At 40.3% G+C, this 21,928-nt stretch overlaps 1 protein-coding gene across 4 annotated transcripts; it reads left to right on the forward strand.

Moving 5' to 3' along the window:
* kiaa1328 (KIAA1328 ortholog) lies at window positions 1-21,444 on the forward strand. Of its 4 annotated transcripts, none has more exons than XM_061688158.1 (11): window positions 1-64; window positions 909-1,150; window positions 1,248-1,348; window positions 1,508-1,623; window positions 8,554-8,678; window positions 9,382-9,737; window positions 9,879-10,097; window positions 10,520-10,615; window positions 10,744-10,823; window positions 11,459-11,567; window positions 21,126-21,444. In XM_061688158.1, exons 2-11 carry the CDS (start codon window positions 944-946, stop codon window positions 21,352-21,354), a joined length of 1,638 nt encoding a protein of 545 aa, XP_061544142.1. In that variant the 5' UTR covers window positions 1-64; window positions 909-943; the 3' UTR covers window positions 21,355-21,444. The 4 variants fall into 4 exon arrangements, with proteins under 4 accessions (XP_061544142.1, XP_061544139.1, XP_061544141.1 ...); XM_061688155.1 differs by having other exon boundaries at window positions 25-88; XM_061688157.1 differs by having other exon boundaries at window positions 25-88; window positions 9,888-10,097.
* The last annotated feature ends 484 nt before the right edge of the window (window positions 21,445-21,928 follow it).

Below are 21,928 nucleotides of genomic sequence, written 5' to 3' on the forward strand. Positions count from 1 at the left end.
TTACTTGTCACTTTCGGCGGTTGTTTCAACATGGCGGCGGCAGCTGAAACAAGAAACGCAAAATGTGGGATATTTTGGATGGAGAGTGGTATGCTTGATTTTTACCAGCCCTTGTGTGTTTCCCACCATCACGTTTCTTTATGTACTCATTTTGTCAAAACAACGACGTACTTTTTAGTACTAGTCAAGTATCAAAAGTAGTGAACTAGCACACTACTAAAAGCTGTACCGAACTGTAGGAGAACTACAGGATTGGAATGCTTATATTCGACGGGACGTGAATGTCACTTTACTTTGGTAGAGTTTCGACTTTTGGCAGAGGAAAAGAGGACTGCGTCCGATATGTTTCGAGTATTATGTGGATCTCATTTATTTTCTCATTTTCTTTCTACTTTCTCTACAGTAAATAAGTCAAATAGCAGCGACACTTCACGATATAATGCTGTTCAGTTTTACACCCCTGCAAACGATAATAATTAAAATAATAATAATAACCACCCACCCATCCATCAATCCATTTTCTGAAACGCTTAATCTCACTTGGATCGCGGCTGTGCTGACGCCTGAACCAGCTGACTTCTGGCGAGAGGCGGGGCACACACCCTGAACTGGTCGGCAGCCAGTTGCAGGGCACATAAAGACAAACAACCATCCACACGCACATTCATACCTAGGGTCAATTTAGAGTCGTCAGTTAACCTACCGGTACGTGGGAGTAAACCGGAGTACCCGATAACATTTTAACATTTTTAAAAATAATTCCACTGTCTCTGTTTACATAGTGGCAGATGAGGTACAGCCTTTGGCGTTTTTTTTCTCCTGGCGAAAGGAAATGAATAAGCCTGATGGAGATCGGACACTTTTTCAGAGAACATTGTCAAACTTACTGTTTTTTTCTCCCATCTCAGGAGTGGATGAAGTGGTCTCTTGTAAGCCAGGAGCCATGACCATCTCAAGTAAAAAAAGCACCAAAATGCAAGCCAGACGCACTTCCGACTGCAAGATTGATGTGCCATTAAAGAGAGGTGGCAAAAAACAGAGCTATTTACAAAATGAGCAATGTAGTTCTGATGTTAAGGAAAATGCGTCAGCCTATAGCAGTGCTTCTGTAACCACTGAGAACACCCTTTTCCCAACGCAAGTATCAAAAGTAAGATTTTGATCATAATTTTTCTCCTTTTTGTAATAATTTTTCTCCTTTTTTTCATATGGATAAACTGGATTTGCAATTAAACCGTGTTTCTTAGGTTATATTTGACAGTAGCAGGACACACAGCCAAGTCAGTCTAAAAGACCTCGGCCCTGAAGACAAACGACGCATTGCAAACCTCATTGAAGAACTAGCCAGGTAGGTAGCTGTATGGGACTAATCCCTGTGTTAATGTAATTGGGTTATTTAAAAGAAATTCCTCATGTCTTTTGCCTGTTTGCTAGCTTTGTTTTTTTTCCACTTTTCCCGCTAGTTTAATTTTACAGTATAAAAATGTATTGTCCTTTTTTCCCCTAGAGTGAGTGAGGAGAAGGAAGAGTCAATAAAGCGCCTTAAAGATGAACACGATAATTTTGAAAGCAAGATACAACAACTGGAGCAACAGAACCTGGTTATAGCACATGAAAGAGAAAGTATCCTTTTCAGATATAATTGACAAAATACTAGTGCAGTAAGACTGGACCCTCAACGTCCTCATTTGTCAAAATAGTCCATAGATGGCATTGAATGAGGCAATTTGCTTGGTTACAGCAGGTTACAAATAATCTTTTATCGCATCTGATGTGAACAATATGCTCAGCCTTTGTGTGGCAAGTCACCCTTTAACATGTTTCCTTAATAGTTATATAGTCTAATTAGTGTTAGTTACTTGTAATAAACTGTGGCAGAAACACACTTTCCTCAGTTCTTGGATAATTTCCTGGGGCAATTTGGAAACTGCATGTAATACAACAAGAGTTATTTTATTAAATTATTTAATCAATTTAATTGGGGCTGCGCTGCTGCAGCTATCGAATATTGTCGTATTCGAGTATCCTACTGAAAATTCCACCGAATAATCAAGTGATCAGTTAAAGAGCGGCGGCACGGTGGACGACTGGTTAAAGCGTCTGCATCACAGTTCTGAGGACCGGGGTTCAATACCCAGTCCCGCCTGTGTGGAGTTTGCATGTTCTCCCCGTGCCTGTGTGAGTTTTCTCCGGGCACTCCGGTGTCCTCCCACATCCCCAAAACATGCATGGTAGATTAATTGAAGTCTCTAAATTGCCCCTAGGTGTGAATGTGAGTGCGAATGGTTGTTTGTTTATGTGTGCCCTGCGATTGGCTTGCAACCAGTTCAGGGTGTACCCCGCTTCCTGCCCAATGATAGCTGGGATTGGCTCCAGCACTCCCGCGACCCTTGTAAGGATAAGTGGCACAGAAAATGGATTGGCGGGCCGGGGATTGAACCCCAGTCCTCAGAACTGTGAGGCAGACGCTCTAACCCGTCCTTCACCGTGCCGGCGGCAGTGAATGTGTTAATATAAAATAGACTCTAAAACTTCTCATGCTGGTGTAGCTAATGAAGTAAGTGTGAATGAATCAGTCTCTGCTGCATGTTACTATATAGAAGGAAGTCAACAGGGGGCACTGTTGTCTTGGGTAAGGCGTTGTACACCCTCTGTAAATCTAGAATTCATAAGGCAGACAAATGGGGATATTAATTTCAATTTTTTGACACCTGCCACAGTTGTCTTTTGTAAATGCTTGCAGCTTATTTGCTTTTGTGCACAAAATCAATTTCACGGTTGGCGCAATGGCCCAAACTCGAAAGCATCTATTAAGTTTGGTATTTACTAAGAAGACTATTGTGTCTATTCAATGTGTTTTTGTAACCTTTCCTTTATGCATTGGATGTCAGTTCCTCTTCACACGGTGAAAGACAGAATAACCTGAATCGCTAATTTGAGGCTAACAATGTTTTAATGTTTTCTGCACCCTGCTATCTTCTTTAAAATTCCACTCAGGTTAACCCACCGTAATCAGTTGAGGCTAAATTGCTGCAAAATATGAAGACTAATTGACCCCGCTGGTAAATTGTATGATTGGAAATGGAAGTGCGTTAAATTAGGATGGCACAGCTCAATTAAATGTGCTCTGGATTGCAGACTTGGCATTTACACCAAAGTTCTAAACTCAATTAAAAGGTATTTGAGAGAGAAAAATGTTAGGTTCCCACCACTTTAGGGGGGGATAACGTAGTCTTTTAAAGTGTGAGCAAGAGTCATGAACGCACTTCTCGGGGATAAGGTTCTGGCACTTCACAGAAAGGTTAAGGAGACACCAAAGGCAAACACACTGAATGAGAGTCTTGTCAAATCTAATTCCATTACGCCTTAGCTTATCTTATCTAACCAAGGTTCAGGGTTGACTGTGTGTAAGAAATGTTGGGCTATACTTTAGCTCTAAGCCACCAAGGATGAGAGAGAAAAAGTAACCTTGATATTTGGGTGTTCAGCTGACATTTCAAATTGAATTAGTTTCAGAAAGGTGTGATGGTTTTGTACATTAAAGCATGTTGGTATGTTCAGAGGTCATCGTGGCGATAGCGCTCTAGTTGCTTTACACAGAACAAAGCACGGCAGGAGCCACAGCTGAAGGAAATCCAGAGGCCATGGACTGGAGACACGGGAATGCTGTGTTTGAAACGCCACTGTAATCAGATTACCAAAAGAAATATGTTGTTGTTGTTGTTTGACTTATACAATGCATAAAGCTTGTTTTAACACAGACGTTTAGCATGCGTTTAGCATCTATCAACAGCTTACCATCAGAGAAATCTTAAAATGGAAAACTCAAATCGTGTATTATCATGAGGTATGTACACTACAGTAATTTTACTCCATTTCTGAAAGTAATGGAAGGAGCTTGGCTCAGTTACTAGAAGGTTGCTGGGTTGAGCTACACCGATAGTCCTGTCAAAGCATCACTGACCAAGATACCGAACCCCAGAGTGTAAAAGAGAGAATGAGAAAACCAGTGAAGTGCGGTGATGTTCAAGGCTGGTGAGGCATTACTATTAGAGTCAGAGTTATGAACCAAACAGAGTGGCGTATTGGCCATTAAATTAAGAGCCATACATTAAAAAATGGTAAAAAATAAATAAATATATATATATATATATATTTATTGTTGGTACCTCTGTGTTAATGAAAGGAAAACCCACAGTGGTCACAGAAAAAACTCGAATCTGACAAAAGTAATAAAATAAAAATTCAATAAAAATTAACCAATGAAAATCAGACATTGCTTTTCAATTGTGGTTTAACAGAATTATTTTTTTCACGACCTTTTCAGGCAATCACTGCAATCAAAGGATTTTTGTAACTCTCAACAAGACTTTGGCAACTCTCAACATTTATTTTGGCCCACTCTTCATGAGCAAACGCTCCAGTTGTCTCAGGTTGAAGGGAGCTTTCTCCAGACACCATGTTTCAGTTCCTTCAACAGATGTTCAATAGGATTTAGATCAGGGATCAAATGTAGTTCAGTATGTCCAATATTTTGCTATTAGCCATTCTTGTGTGTTTTTAGCTGTGTGTTTTGGGTCATTATCCTGTTGCAAGTCCCATGACCTGCGACTGAGACCAAACCTTCTGACACTGGGCAGCACATTTCTCTCTAGAATAACTCGATAGTCCTGAGACTTCATTGTACCCTGCACAGATTCAAGACACCTTGTGCCAGTTGTAGAAAAGCAGCCCCAGAACATAACAGAGCCTCCTACATGTTTCACAGTAGGGACGGTGTTTTTTCTTGGTATGCTTCATTTTTGCATCTGTGAGCATAGAGCTGATGTGGCTTGCCAAAAAGTTAAACATTTTTGTCATCTGTCCATAGGAAATTCTCCCAGAAGCTTTGTGGCTTGTCAACATGCAGTTTGGCAAGTTCGTCTCACTTTTTTATTAATATAATTTTTTTTCTACATTGGTGTCATTCCCGTTCGTTTCCAATGAAGTCCACTTTTAGCTCAAACAACAGCGGATGGTGCGATCTGACACTCATGTACGTCTTTGACTTTGGAGTTTACCTTTAATTTCTTTGGAGGTTGTTCTGGGCTTGTTTGTTACCATTCGTATTATCCGTCTCTTCAATTTGTCATCAGTTTTCCTCCTGTGGCCATGTCCAGGGAATTTGGCTACAGTCCCGTGGATCTTAAATTTCTGAATAATATGTGCAACTGTAGTCACAGGAACATGAAGCTGCTTGGAGATGGTTTACTTTTCCCTTTAACGTGCTTGTCTATAATTTTCTTTCTCCTTCGGCAACTCTCTCCTTTGCCTCCTCTGGTCCATGTTTAGTGCGGTGCACACCATGTCACCAAACAGCACAGTGATTTCTTGTCACCCATTAAATAGGCCGACTGACTGGTTACACCTGTGATGCTAATTAGAGGACACACCTTGTTTGAACATGTCCCTGTGGTCAAATTGTTATGAATGGAAATTACATGAATCTGCTACAGCCCCCACCCAAAAACAACACACTTTGTAATATTTTCAGAGAAAAATAGCACAAAAAATATACAGTAATGATGTAATTAAATACATATTAAAAAACTGTGACACTTTCTAATTCACTTCAATGTTAAACATTAAACTGCTCGTTCTGGTGTATGCGCCTTTGGCCCCTTGGGGAAGTGTAAGACAGAAATACGGATTTACATGGAGCCAGAATGGACGTCACTCCTCAGCAGTAATATCAGTTGTTCTTCACAGAGGATAAAGAATATATGGCTGTAAAGGTGTTATTAAAATGCAGCCAATTTGCTTTCACTTATTTTGAACTACTTAATGTGAATTAGTGCTTTTATGCAGGATAATTTGGACAGTTGTGAGGATTTGTTTTCAGTGCTGTCAAACAATTTCAGTGGCTCAGGGAGGTGGATTCTCTTCGTTTTGATTATTTCTGCGTGTGTGACTTTGCCATTATTTCCCATGACCATTTATTTAAATCTCAATATGACTTTTATGACTAAACTTGAACAAATATAATCCCAATCAAATTATTGTTATGTTATTTGTTGCGGCGGCACGGAGGATGACTGGTTAGAGCGTCTGCCTCACAGTTCTGAGGACCGCGGTTCAAATCCCGGCCTCCCACATCCCAAAAACATACGTGGTAGGTTAATTGACAACTCTAAATTGCCCGTATGTGTGAATGTGAGTGCGAGTGGTTGTTTGTTTGTATGTGCCCTGCGATTGGCTGGCGACCAGTTCAGGGTTTACCCCGCCTCCTGCCATATGATAGCTGGGATAGGCTCCAGCACGCCCGCGACCCTAGTGAGGAGAAGCGGCTCAGAAAATGGATGGATGGATGGATATTTGTTGCACCCTTGTATATTGCTTTATTTTGCTTTAGTGTTAGGTGTAGAACATAAAATAATGTATTAATTCCAGTGATTTGAAGGGTTTTCTCATTATTTGTTGCAAATTTTTCCTTATTTTTGTATATATGACTTTGATGCGCCCGTATTTTCTTTAGGTTCGGTGGCATTTACAAGGTTATGCAAGCTGTCATCTTAAATTAATTCCCCATCATTGCTTCCTTACAAACACACTTTTAGTCATCAATCTCCGCCCCTTTTTGTCCTACACTCCTGTTCAGGCTCAATCTGTTTGATTTCGTGTACTAAAGTAGGCTTTAGAATATTCTGTCCCCCTCCTGTGGAAATTGTTCCTCCTTGAAGTGGATTTCATAATTTCATTTGAGCCTCAGCCTGACAGGGAAGTGAATCATTTTGACAGTCCTCTTCAACCCAAGCCCTTGATTTTGAGTATTTTGGGAGCAGGGGGGAGGAGTAAGTCATTGTTGGCAATTTGCAACTGTGATGTCAACCATGGGCTTGCAGATTACTGTACATGGCCCTTGGCTGATGTCCAAGGATTTGGAGAAAGCCTGTTTTTGTAGCATCTGGCACATAAGTGGAATCTTATTAGTATTGTTTTTCTCGGATCACATCACCTATAGTGCTTGCTGTCCAGGGACTGCATGTCCCTGTCACCATATTAGCATGCGTTACCTTCATGTACAGTGATAGGACTCTGGTGCACAGCAAGACATTCATCATTGTGTACTGTTGCTTGTGTGTCGTCCCTCACACAACCATTTATATTCAACGTGATGTACCGTGTTGTATATTTATGTCACGGGGTAAGAAATCATGGGGAATTATATTTTATTCAAATGTTTTGACATATGAATAGCATGCATTTTGCAACGCAACACACTCAATCTTTGATCAGGGTGAGTGTGTTGCTGTGTACACATATAAAGTATCTCCCCTGCAAGACATTTCCTTATTCGTGCTGCATAAATAGACCTCCCAGCAATGGTTTACATGATGTGATGTCCTTGTGATGTCCTTTCATCGAGTAAGACTTCTATAGACACTATCAGTGCTGGGGGGCAGGTGCCTCAGATGGAGGGTTCAATCAAAGTGTTTCCTCACATTTCTCAATGTTTATGGAAGCTGCTGTATTGCATTTGTCTTGTGTCTGGTCCTCAATTCAAAGCTGTCCTCCTCTCTCTTTCCCTTTCCCTCCGTTTCATTTCCTCAACCTGATTGAAGTCCTCTAACAACCAAAGTGTTTCCTTATGGAGTGCTCTGCCAACTATTTCTTCAATACGACTCTACTTTGAACTTTGATTTCCTCTTAATATCTGGGCTTTTTTTTTTTTTTTTTTTTTAAATGGATGCTGAGAAACTCATCAGCTGGGGTAGCAGGGCCACCATCATAAAAATATATGGCCTGGAGGAAACACACTTTATGGTCAGCTTGGGTGGGAGTATGTGTGTGTGACTTGCTTTTATTGTAGCATTTGTGTGGGAGTGTTAGTGCAGGTGGGGAAATTGTGCTCTCGTGCCTCAGGGTGTTTGTGTGCGTCCTAGAAAGTCGGAGTAAGACTGAAGTTGATTATTGAATATGTATGGGTTTGTCTGTGTGTCTCATACTCATTACCTTTGTATGTGCTGCTGTGGTTCGGTAGTGCCACTGTCATTAGTGGGCTCCTGAGGCGCAGCAGTAGTTCCGCTCCAGATTAATTTTCTTGAAACTGCCAACTCTCTGTCTGGCAGAAAGCCGGGTATGGCGCTGCCCAGCTCAGCTCAGTTCAGCTCAGTGCAGCATGGATCGGAGCAGATGGTAAAGATTCTGTGCTATAACACAAACTCTGATTTTTCTGGCCCCTTTTTCAATCTTTCTGTACTTTCCTAGTCAATTATGTAGCTGTTTGCAGAAACAATGGTTTAATTTCAGTTCTCTAGTAAATATAGCCGCTATCATTCTTATTCTCTACACAAATGACTGATCTGCAATAAGAGATCTTTTAAAACAGACACTTTTAAAAGCAATGTTGGCATGGCAGTTAGACTTTTTTTATAATAGTGTCCTTACTATTTCATCAGGAATTTAAATTGTTTGTTAGTTTTCAATCCCATTGTCAAGTGCAAAGTCTCATTTCAGTCCTGGTATCAAGGTTATGTTTGATTGTGCTCTTTTCCTTAACTAATGGTGTGCCAGGCCTCCAGCAGCAGTACAGAGAGTGTCAGGAGCTGCTTGGGCTCTACCAACAATACCTTACTCAGCAGCAAATAAAGCTCAACCAGTCCATAGCTGAGCTTAGCCAGGCACAAACTGACTATAAGGTATGGTACCTCTAGACTCAGTGTGCTTCTAAAGGGTTCATTGAGACTTCATGCAACAGCTCATTTATGGCTAAGTGCCAAAATAATGCATATCAATTGACTGTCGACGTCCCCAGAAGTCACTTGGTTCAATATGATTACACCACAGTAAAACTCTCTCAAGGTCACACTTTAGAAGGCAAGACACTTTTCTGCCTAAGCGTTTGGAGATAGAATAGATGACATGGCCAACCTCATTGTCCCACTGTGACTCTGAATAATGGGTGTTTGCCTGCTCCCTGACCCTTAGCAAATGAGTCACACTCTCCCTCCCCTTGTCAACTATAAGATGGGCTTTTCCTCCTTATGTTTATCTCATAATTTGCCTGACCTTGGTTTACCTGCCATTAATGCTCAGTTGAAAATTGGTCTCTTAATCTTGCCGCCTCTGTCAGGTCTAAACTGGCTATGGTAAGCGTAATAGTACGGTGCACGCCATTGTAATTATGTGCACTGAAAGAAAATGGTCTCGATGCATGCACATCTGAACAAATTGAGTAATTGGTGCATAATTCAACATTGACAAATTTCATTTTTGGCCAGCACTATATTATGCTCTATGGGTTATAAAGCAGCCTTGTCTTTTGACTGAAGCACTGCATACATTTTTAGGAGCCTTCTAAGTTGGTCAAAATACATTAAATTATTTTCCTTGTGTGTCAAGGTGCTGAGCAGTGATGAAGCCATTAGTAAAACTACTAGCCAAGCTAATGGGCTACTGTTTGATGGGTCGTACCTGAGTCTTGCTGCTACTCAAACACATCAACCTCAAGTGCACAGGAGAAGTAGTGGAAGAAGAGGAGCCTCGCAAGCTGTCAATATTCCAACACCCGCTTCCTATTTTACTGAGAACTGTGCAACTGATGCTGGTGTGCAAATCAGTGAGCATCGGATTCAGACACGAGAATCTGGTTTGCAGCACTATCAAGGGGCTTTCCAAGACACAAGCTATAGCACCCAGCAGGATAGACTAAATAGCCATTCCCTTGAGAAAAGCTGTGAGAGCACCTTTAGCCAAAGGTACTGTTGATCTGATGAAACTGTATACCCTCACTCTGTTCAGTCTTTCTAAATTTAAAAAATGCCAAGATGATACTTTTTTTTTTTTTTTGTAACTATCAAGTATCTGTTATCACACCAGTAATGCAGTTTTCCACATAGTAACCGTAGAGGGAATGACCTGGCCACTGAGAATAAGGAAACGATGACCATCCCTCTACTTGGTTGTGGGGACTGGGAGGAGAAGAGGCACCAGCTGCTTCTACAGAAGATGCAGCTGGAAATGGAGAGAGAGAAGTTGCAGACACGACTGGCTGATCAGGAGGAGCGGCTCAGTAGACAGAATCAGCAGCTGTCCCAGTCATGTCTTGACTGCAAAAGGTAGGCCCCAAAACCTTAAAAACAAGTCATCGTATACAGTTACTTAATGTTGATCTGATTTGATTTGTACATTTATTCAACTAGTAAATATTAGCAGCATGGTGAGGTAGTTGTTAGCATGTCTATCTCACAGTTGAGGTTATTGAGGTCAAATCTTGGCTCCTTCCTATGTGGATTTTGCATCTTCTCCCCATTCTTGGGTGGGTTTTCTCCATACGCTCACATTCCAAAAACTGTTTCTTCAGTTAATTGGCAACCAGGCCTGCGACCTGAATGAGAATAAGCGGGATTAAAAAAAACAAAAAACAACAACAACAACAACAATTGAAGGATGGATAATTGTTAACAAGCTCTCTTATAATGCTCAGATGTGTGGCAAAACATAAGTCCATAGTTTCTCTTTATTCTCATATTCATGTTAGGTTTCAAGAAGCATGTCAGTCTAAACACTGCAGCTCCTTAGCTAACAATGGAACATCACAGCCAGACCCTCCCCACAGTCAAGATTTCCCCTCCAGGTAAAGCAAGTAGCTGAGCAAAATAGACCTATGTAAGTCATTCATAGAATTCAATTTAATTATTGTGGCATATTTAGGAAAATTGCTGATGATAATGCTATGTCTGATACCTGTTGCCTGTATGACAGAGAGAATTATCATGCACAACAGAGCCTGCGAGACACCTTTTCACAAACTGCCCCGCTCAACAAAAGTCTTCATTTATGTGGTGAGTTTTTCCAGTTAATAAGAACGCCATTTTGTTACTTGTCATGAGCATGACATGGCACACAGGTTAATTCACCAATTTGTTTGAGAAAGTGATGATATAAATTGTTTGGAAAGGCGTCAGCATAAAACTTGGAAGTTGACTTGTTTTTAAGAGCCAATCATATCAACAAATACTAAAGATGGCACCATTGCCAAATAGAAATTTACATCATGCTAGCTTGACAAGCAGCCAGCTGTTTTGTGCCAAAGCCAGTCAGGAAAAGTGTGAAAACATCCAATGTCATCCAGAAGATTTCACTATTGTCATTTGCTCTTCTGTTTATGAAATGGTGTTCTCCAGTTCTAATAAAACCGCTGCTATGCCCCAGTCTCCCATTGTTTAGAAGCGTGCAATTTTACAGGCATCTGAGGCATAAAGCCTAAAGATGCTACCTATTTCTCATATCTCCTCATAGAACTCCAAGTTGTAGTTTGAGCCTTGGCAAGAATGATTTGTTTACATACAGTACATTAATGTTGACTTAATTCAGAGGTGATGTCATCATACTCTTCATGTCTATGCAAACACATGCTGTGTTGCATTGAGTGTTGTTACTCTAGCTTCCCAACACCTTAATCTAAATTTCTCAACAGATGCTACAGTGCAATCAAAAAAGGACAAAGCCACATCCCCTGTAGAATTCCTTGCAAGCCCTGCGGAGCTCAGCACGATACCTGTTACTCAAAAGACATCTGGAAATCGGTAACGTTTCTACTGGACCATACAATTTGCACAATGACAAATTAACAAATATATGCATGAAGAAACGGAACATTTACAAAAAACATTGCCATAGTCAGAGGTTGTCGGTTCGAATCTCAGTTCGGGTCTTTCTATGTAGAGTTTGCATATTCTCCTCGTGCATGTGTTGGGTGTACTGTGGCCAATACAGCTTCCCTCCCACACTTTTTAAACAAAGTCTTGGAAGGGCAAGGTCAATTTCTTTGTTTTTGTTGTATCCTGAAGACCTTTGGGTTTCAGATCAAAAGATGAATATGAGACACAAAAGTTCAGACTTCCAGCTTTTATTTCATGGTATTTACATAATGCAGCCCTATGGGGGGGCTCAAGCCAGGGCAAACTGTAGGCCTGTCCCAAGCCGGGATAAATGCAGAGGGTTGCGTCAGGAAGGGCATCCGGCTTAAAACTTTGCCAAACAAATATGAGCGTTCATCCAAAGAATTCCATACCTGATCGGGTGTGGCCCGGGTTAACGACGTCCGCCACCGGCGCCATCAACCTGCAGTGCGGCGGTGGAAATTCAGCAACTGTGGGTCAAAGATGAAGGAGAGGTGGAAAGCGTGTTCTTAAGGAAGAAAGAGAAGAGCACAGAGCCTAGAACTGAATGTGGGGTCCTTCAATGTTGGGACTATGACAGGAAAATCTCAGAAGTTGGTTGACATGATGATTAGGAGAAAGGTTTATATATTGTGTGTCCAGGAGACCTGGTGGAAAGGCAGTAAGGCTAGAAGTTTAGGGGCAGGGTTTAAATTATTTTACCATGGTGTAGATGGGAAGAGAAATGGGGTCGGGGTTATTTTAAAAGAAGAGTTGGCTAAGAATGTCTTGGAGGTGAAAAGAGTATCAGATCGAGTGATGAGGCTGAAAGTTGAACTTGAGGGTGTTATGCATAATGTGATTAGTAACTATGCCCCACAGGTAGGATGTGACCTAGAGGAGAAAGAGAAATTCTGGAAGGAGCTAGACAAAGTAGTTCTGAGCATCCCAGACAGAGAGAGAGTCTTGATTGATGCATATTGTAATGGACATGTTGGTAAAGGAAACAGGGGTGATGAAGAAGTGATGGGTGAGTTTGGCATCCAGGAAAGGAACTTGGAGGGACAGATGATGGTGTTTTGTTCTACTTTCTTTGTATGTATAGATTATTTGGGTTGTTCCCAACATCTGGTGAAAATTTCATGTCAATAGCACCTTCGGAAATATATTTAGTGAGAAAAATTATGACGTGTTAAATACTTATTTCAGCCGCTGTATAACACTAAATGGAGCCTGGATTTCGAGAGAGTATTGGTGCGACATGCAGCTTGTACAAGAGTAGGGTGCTCGCTATCTTGAACCGGGAGTTCCGCGATGGTCTGCCCCTCCATTTCATTCATTTCTATTGAGACTTTTGGGCATGAGCACACCCAAAAAAAAATGTAAATGTTTCTTCACTCAAAAATTGTTACTTTAAAGGAAATGGTAAGTTCAAAAACAGTCTCCAGTCAGATGCATGAGACCCACATATATCCAATATTATATTTTAAACACACACATGTAAATAAACATACATTGTACAGTACATTCTGTATATAGGCCAGGGCGGACGCTACCTCTTGCCTAAAGTATTGGATAGGATCCGGATGGATGGATTTGTATTTGGATCTTTGTTTTGGTAGAAATAAATGATTGCAAAAAAAAAAATAATTTGTGTGGTTTTTGCTACATTTAACTGCCAAATTCCACACAAACTATTATGATTTCTTATTTTTTATGGAGCATAACATGTAAACATTCACAGGACAGGGAGGAAAAAGTAATTGAACTCTTGGATTTAATAAGTGGTTGACCCGCCTTTGGCAACAATAACCTCAACCAGACGTTTCCTGTAGTTGCAGATCAGACGTGCACAACGATCAGGATGCATTTTGAACCATTCCTCGTTACAAAACTGTTCCTGTTCAACAAGATTCCTAGGATTTCTGGTGAGGTAGCTCTCTTGAGGACATGCCACAGCATCACAATTGGGTTGAGCTCAGGACTTTGACTGTACCACTCCAGAATGTGTATTTTCTTCTTCTGAAGCCTTTCTGTTGTTGATTTGCTTCTGTGTTTTGGATCATTGTCGTATAACACGTCTTCTTTTCAGCTTCAACTGTTGGACAGATGACCTCAAGTTCTTCTGCAAAATATCTTGATGAACCTGAGAATTCATTTTTCCATTGAGAATAGCAAGTTGTCCAGGCCCTGAGGTAGAAAGGCACACCAATACTATGATGCTCTCACCACAATACTTCACAGTTGTGATAAGGTTTTTGATGTACTGTAGGTGTGCTGTGCCATTTTTTTTCTCCACACATGGCGTTGTGTTCCTCCCAAACAATTCAACTTTGTTTTAATTAGTCCGCAGAATATTTTGTTAGTATTACTGTGGAACATCCAAATGCTCTTTAGCAAACTTGAAATGTGCAGCAATGTTTGTTTCAGACTGGTACGGCTTCCTCCTTGGTGTTCTTCCATGAATCCAATTCTTGTTTGTTTTAGTGTACATATGGTAGATATGTCATCAGAGATGTGGGTTATGTGCGAGTGATTTCGTTGTCCTCAGCTGTCAGCAGCTATAGGCTAGTGTTATTTTTATTTTTATTTTTTTTTTAAACCCTCATTGATTTATTAATAATTTTATTTAGTTATTGCACAGTATTAGCAAACAACACAATACACTACAGTACAAGGGTCCCTTCATTTCAACAACTCAAAAGGAATGGGCAGAAGCAAAAGCTGCTTGTTTTGGCCCATTCCAACCCAAAGGAAGGTTCTTGTTCTTTCCATTAAATACAAATTCCAACATTTTAAATTTAATTATAGTAGGTCCAATATGTAAGATTTTTATTTGGAACATTGACAATTCTACGCTGTGCTCTTGCAGTCATCTTTACAAGATGGTCACTCCTTGGAAGAGAAACAACAGTGCTGAGCTTTCGCCATTTCTAGACAATTTGTCTAACTGTGGACTGATGAACATCAAGACTTTTACAGATACTTTTGTAACCTTTTCCAGTTTTATACAAGTGTATATACGGTATAAAGTCCTGACCTCAACCTGATTGATATGCTGTGGCATGACCTCAAAAGAGCTATTCACAACAGGCATCCCAGGAATCTTGCTGAACTGCAATATTTTTGTCAAGCGGAATGGTCCAAAATTCTGATCTGGGACTACAGGAAACGTTTGGTGGTGGGCCAAAGGAGGGTCAACCAGTTACCAGTGAGGATAAGCGGTTGTTTGTTTGTTATTTTCAATAAAAATATGAAAGCATATTTGTTTGTGTGGTATTAGTTTAAGCAGACTCTGTTGGTGTATCCTTGTCCTTTAGATGAAGAGCAGACCACATTTTGAATAATTATGCAGAAATTTAAAGAAATTCCACATGGTTGACTATTTCACATACTTTTTCCTCCTACTGCATAATGTGTGACATGTTCCTCAAGCTAGTGCATGTTCTGTATGATGTAAAATTTCAACGCTCTCCAAAGAACTATACTGTAGTACAGAAAAGCCTAGGCTCACATTTTAAACAGGGTTTTGCAGAGTTTCCATTTTCCAGGGTAAATTATGATACATCTTAGTTCAGCTAAGTTTTCGGCTGTGAGATGCTAAATGAAGCTTTTACTGGGCTAGCTAGCACTGCGGCCAGCCTGTCAGGATACATGCTGCGTTCCATTAGTCCGCCTGGCAGGGACCTTGCAGCAGGTGTAATTGAACAGACTTCTGGATGCACACACTGCCCTCCCTCCTTTCTCTGCAACAGTAATGAGACAGAGAAAGCAAGAGGCAGCCATGTAAAAAGTTAAGTTTAAAGGGGGATGAGGGTGAGCAGGAAAAATGCAAGGCGCAAATTTGAAGCAGGTGTAAGAAGGATCCAAATGGAATTTGTGTGAAAGATCTAATAAGGATGTTGAGGGCAGGTGCCATTCAAACAGCAACGTTACAAAACGTTTAATAACTTTTTTTAACTTTGAATTCATAAATGTCAATAATTTATCTTTGTGAAGTCTATTTATCTGTGACAGTGTTAAAAGCAGTTGCAATATATATATATATATATATATATATATATATATGTGTGTGTGTATTTAACAGGTCATCATTTTTCTCACTAAATATGCTTCCAAAGGTGCTATTGACCTGGAAATTTCACCAGATGTTGGGAACAACCCAAGTAATCCATACATACAAAGAAGGTACAACAAATAAGAATAGAAATTAAGTTGTGTGGAAAAATGTGAAATGACACAGGAAAAAAGTATTGAACCCATGGAGAAACGGAGGTTCAAAAAGGCATGCAAAGCCAAGACAACACCTAAATATCTATCAATAACCAAACAGCAATCCACCCCCTTGTCAGTACAAATGAATATCAGCAGGGTCAGTCCTAATTGAAGGCCAATAAAAAGGTCTCATTTCCAAGGTGTGAGTCAATACAAATCTCACGATGGGTAAGAGCAGAGAGCTGTCTCAAGACCATCACAAATTAATTGTTGCAAAACATAACGATGGCTTTGGTTAGAGGCGCATATTTAAGATTCTGAATGTTCCAGTGAGCACGGTTGGGGCCATAATACGTGAGTGGAAAGCCAATCATACCACCATAAATTTGCCTCAATCGAGTGCTCCTTGCAAGATTTCTGATAGAGGAGTGCAAAGAATAATCAGAAGAGTTGTCCAAGAGCCAAGGACCACCTGTGGAAAGCTTAAAAAAGACCTGGAAGGAAAACGGTGAGTAATGTACTCCGCAGCCATGGCACTGTATGCACGCGACACCCCATTGCTGAGAAAAAAAAAAAAGCATGTCAAAACTCGTTTAAAGTTTGCTGAACAACATTTGGACAAGCCAGTTAAATACTGTGAGAATATAGTCTGGTCTGACGAGAACAAAATTTAACTGTTTGGATGCCATCATGCACATGTTTGGAGGAGAAATGGCACTGCACACCACCCTAAAAACACCATACCAACAGTGAAGTTCAGAGGTGGGAACATGATGGTGTGGGGCTGCTTTTCAGCAAATGGTACTGGTAAACCTCACATTATTGAAGGAAGGATGAATGGGCAAATGTACCGAGACATTCTTGACAAAAATCTGCTGCCATCTACGAGGATGATGAAAATTAAGCGAGGGTGGACATTTCATCAGGATAGTGATCCAAAACAGACTGACAAGTAAACTCTCAATTGGTTTCAAAGAAAAAATAAATAAAGCTGCTAGAATGGCCCAGCCAATCACCTGACTTGAATCCAATTGAAAATTTATGGAAAGAACTGAAACTCAAGGCTCATAAAAAAAGCCCACGGAACCTTCAAGATTTGAAGACTGCTTATGTGGCGGAATGGGCCAAAATCACACCAGAGCAATGCATGCCACTAGTTTCTCCATACAGAAGGCGTCTTGAACCTGTCGTTGCAAACAAGGGCTTTCATACAATGTATTAAGTAAATACCAGTTAGCGTGGTCAATACTTTTTCCCTGTGTCATTTCACATTATTACACGTAACTTAATTTCTGAGTTTATTTGTTCTACTTTCTTTGTATGTATGGATTAATTGGGTTGTCCCCAACATCCGGTGAAATTTTCATGTCAGTAGTATCTTTGGAAATATATTTAATGAGAAAAATGGTGACGTTAAATACTTATTTTAGCCACTGTATCTGTGTGCGTGTGTGGGGCCATATATATATACACACACACACACACACATACTATATATACATATTGTATGTGTGTGGCAAATTTTTCCAAATTATATTTAATGACATGCCATCTGTACTATCAGATTTTCTCAAAATAATTTCAGTATTGGCCTTGCTAGGTATTAAGACATACCTGTTCACTAGCTGCTGTATATGATGTGCTTCAAAAATGGGTGCAGTTAACTCCAGTCACAAGTCTCATACATTTTCAAAGACATACACTTCTAGGCCTTTTTGAGGCTTTGCAGTCACTCTGTATCTCTGCTGTAACCTGCTGATGACACTTTGTGACACTCTCCTCAGTGGCCACGTTTCTCTGAGAACATCCTGTTTGAAGCCTTACAACGCCGAGGTATTCTTTATCAGTTGGGTGTCGTCTTGTTCTCGTGATGTCGAAATGTGAACAGCATGAAAAAGACTGTTTAAATACCAATTCTAATTGAATCAGGAAATAAAAATTACTGAAGGACTCAACTGTTGGACATGTGCATTTAAAAGTTTGCAGAAGGTCAAATTAACTTCACCTGTAAAGGTTAGAGTGCGTTTTTGGTTCATCTTGAAATTTAACACAAAATGAATATCTCTCCCTTTTTGGTAAGTGTATTCTGTACATTTTATAACAGTTTTATGTTCACAACTTTCAATGAGTAACTACTAAACAAAGCAGTGAATGAGCCAAATTGCGTTTTGAACTCCAGCAGATGCCTATTAATTCAACTTGGTGACCCATGGTATAACAGCTTGTTACTACCCTTTTGCACCTCTAACACGTAAGCTAAGCAAAATTTTAAAAAAAAAATGACTTGACTAAAAGGCCGTCAAGTCATCATGTTATTGCAAAATTAATCATGGCCCCGGTTATTGTGACACTGCTCAGTGAGGAGGAGCTAGGAAATATGAATAAAGGTGGATGAAATGATGCAGCTCGCTTGAGTTAAGACAATTCATTTTACATGGTACATGAAGCTACTTTACGTAGCAACAATGTGCCCCACACGGCCGTCTAATCTCAAACCGTTCAATCTTGATGTGCAAATTGCCAAACAAAGCTTGGGTTAACATGAAGTGACCTTATTAATCCTTTCATGAATCCTCTGCCAGTTAGTAATGAGACAGTTCCGTCGGACCCGCCCATCGCATCTCCATCTTGCCTGCCATTATCCGCTTGCTATTGATTGGTTGGGAAATTGACATGCGGGATATATGCTTTGGTCATTATAGTTTCCCCCCCTCTAACTTACTGTTTGGACTGCAAATGAATAAGGGCACAGGGGTGAGACGGCCATCTTTAATGAAAGAGTGCAGTGAGAGTTACAAGCGAGGATGGATGCAGAGCAGTTGTGTGGACATATTTCAAACAAAATGTGAGGAAATCTGTTTTCTTTGACTTTAAAGGTTACTGGGTGGCATGGTACACAAGTGTTTTGCACATCTGCCTCACAGTTCTGAGGCTTTCCCTCTGGTTGTGTGAGTTTCCTCCGGGTACTCAGGCACATTGCAAAAACACGTTTCTTGGATTCCCTGATCACTGATGACTCTCTACTCTCTGCCCTTAGGTTTGAATGTTAGTCTCTGTCAAGCAGAGATTCTTTCAAGCCGTTAATTTCACAGCGGAAACTCAGTGGTCGAACCCCGGTTCCTAACTGACATACATGTGTAACAAGAAATTAACCACTGTATTAAAAATATAATGAAATAAAATTACTCTTCCTGTGGTGAAGCGTGACAGACAGGTCGCATGGAGGTAGTCTTATTAATTGCGGCTCTCTTTGCAGTGTACATTCTGTTCCTCTTTCATTATTGATATGGCCTTTCAGCCAAATTTTACTGAGCAGCCAGGGCAGACACGTGCTCATTTCTGACTACATTGACTGACAAAAACATCTGTTCCTGCTTCTGCAGATTTACTTATTTAGTTATTTTGCCAGAATGAAGGCTGCAGTGACAGATTTTTGGAAGTCCCTTGAGGTATATTGTCTGGCTGAACCTCTAAGTGTAAAGTCACCAAGTCTCTGTTGCACAGTTGAAGCCCTCTGAATCTCTCCTGCATTCTTTTCTGCCTTATGCCACCCCTTCACCCCACCCTCGCTCCACCACCACTCCGACCAAACTGTACCCCCACCCCTTGTTATAGATTGTGACCGCTGTTAAGTGATGCATTATTCATTACCAGCATGTCGTTTGTTGATGGATGGCTGTTTGAGAGCCCTGTCCGTTAAATAAATCAACAAATAAAAATGCAAATTCTCACATTTCGTGAGACGGAACCTAGCCAAAGTTCCCTCCCCCTCGTTCCACTCTGCCTTCCTCTCTATCCACAAAGCTGCATTTGCTTTCCATCTCTTAATTTCTCTCCTTCTCTTGGCCAGTCACTCTCACTTTTGCTCACTCTCTCCTGCCTGTTGACAGGCAGGAAACCAAATGAGGAAAATACATTCGGTTACTTGCGGTCCCGTCTCTCGCTGTACTTTTAAAAATGTATTTATTTTTACAGTTCTCCTCCCTCGGCTGACTTGACCCTCAGTCACTAAAACAAGTTCACACGTTAGTTCAATTTCCGACAGAAAAGTTTCAATGCTTTGTGGGTACTTCTTAACCAAGTCAGGAAATGGCCTTCATGAATGTCTGTATGAGCATGAGCACAAGTTCACTTTGAGTGGATAATCCACCAATGTGTCTCACCAGCCATTTACAGTACATGACATTACTGTAAGTCCAAGGTATGTTATGTTATACGGTACACGCAAACCCAAATTCCAATTAAGTGGGGCTGCTATGTAATATGTAAATTAAAACAGGATATAACCTGTCACAAAAGACAATTATTTTATTGTATGTTAAAACATAACATACAATACACGCTACCTTTTAATCACAAGTGACAAGCATCTGGCAGCTTGCCAATAAGTTTTTAATTTGTGTTACTTTGTGGGCTGCTCGTGCATGAAAAAGCAACAGAGACAAGTGAAGTGTGCGAATGACGTGGTAATCTTGTCTATAGATGAATGCAACTGAAATGACTTAAAAAAAAAGAAAAAAGTTGTTGTTCTCTGTGGCCGTGTACTAAATGATCCACGGCAAGTGCATGCCAAACGTGGTCCTCACCTCGGGGAGCTGTGAGCAGCGCTGCATGTGATGCAAATGGATTTGGCTTTAAACGAGCAGAGAATTATATTAGCAACTTCAGTGGAGCTTTGAAGAATGCATGTTTTGTATTTGGAATGGTTGTCCTTCCAGTGTGTATACGTTGAATAATTTATCAAGCCAGACGGACTGAGGGATTGAATCTCTATTAGCCTAATCTTCTTTGTTTTGGTTTATTTATTTCACTGCATATTCACTCATTTCTATTCCAGGCAACAAGGCACCAAGTTCTTTGTCCCCCTCATACAGACAAGAAACTGTGTACTTCTGTTGGAGTGCAATGGTGGTTTTGACTTGTTAAAGCTGCTTGTTAGGGATCAGTCCATAATTCAGTAATCAGTATAATAATTTGCTTTTATATTAATGGTGTTAATAAGCGGAAGGCTGTTGGCAATAGTTTAGCACGTACTTCATGTATAAGATGGCATTTTTGCTGCTGGTACCTCAGCTTGCTCACATTTTGCTTAGGTTTAGTCTTTGTCTGGTTGTTTCCTGTTGTTTGTGCAACAATGCCCCAGTCCATTGGAATCTGTCAGGCTCTGTTTTAGATGGAGCTTTGCCCATGAAATGCCTCTGCAGAAAGACTACTGCATATTGAATTAAACAACAGCAACATTCCTTTTCTCCTTTTTTTCCCCCCCAGGTCAGACTTTTCTGTGGTTGATTTATTGGACATCTTTAGTCCCAGTCCGGCACATGACCAATGCAAACCATCATCCCGTAAGCCCAAATCATCGCAACGTGGACCAGTCTTCACTTCATCTAAACTCATCTGTAGAAGTCTGCCTACCCCTGTGGTGCCTTATCCTCTGAATTGTCAGCAGGACCTGGAAGAAAGCCAAATACTGGAGGATATTTTCTTTATTTGCTGACAAGAAAAAGTAAAAAAATGTAAAGTTTTACTTGCTTGATCTCGATTTAGTTGTTTTACACAGATTTTGATTCTAATTAGAGTGCTGTTTTTGGGCAAACTTCTTTCATATAATGTTTTCAATACAAATAAACCATTTATAGGGTATATTTGTATATTTCTTTTTCATCCTTCTGTAGGGAACAGTTGACTCCCAAGTAACATTACAGTGGTGCTTTGAGATATGAGTGACCCGATTTCTGAGTTTTTCGAGATATGAGCTGCTGTTTGGCAGACAACACGTACTGTAGATTGACAATATAATAATACAGGCATATTTTCTTTATCCTCAGTGAAAAACTAACAATATTGCAGTCTACTGAGTCACAGTAGTTGTGAATGTTTTTTTGTCTTCATGAGGGTATTATACTGCCCCCAGTGGCCAAATCACACACACCAGGAGTCACAATGAATTAATCATGATGCACAGTTGAATATTTAGTTCTATTATATTCTGTTACTCCTATATGTTTTATAAAGTAAATATAACATGCTCTTTTCCGTATTAAAAAAACACTACAAGAAATGGTAGGTTT

The sequence above is a fragment of the Phycodurus eques genome, chromosome 10 (assembly GCF_024500275.1).
Source record: "Phycodurus eques isolate BA_2022a chromosome 10, UOR_Pequ_1.1, whole genome shotgun sequence".
Classification (NCBI taxonomy): Eukaryota; Metazoa; Chordata; class Actinopteri; order Syngnathiformes; family Syngnathidae; genus Phycodurus; species Phycodurus eques.

What these genes read in the sequence shown, in the direction of transcription:
- kiaa1328 (XM_061688155.1), top strand. Translation starts at nt 31, where the DNA reads ATGGCGGCGGCAGCTGAAACAAGAAACGCAAAATGTGGGATATTTTGG. An exon ending in GATATTTTGGATGGAGAGTG is followed by an intron (nt 89 to 908) that starts GTATGCTTGATT and finishes CTCCCATCTCAG; the next exon opens with GAGTGGATGAAGTGGTCTCT. An exon ending in GAGAGCACCTTTAGCCAAAG is followed by an intron (nt 9,738 to 9,878) that starts GTACTGTTGATC and finishes TTTTCCACATAG; the next exon opens with TAACCGTAGAGGGAATGACC.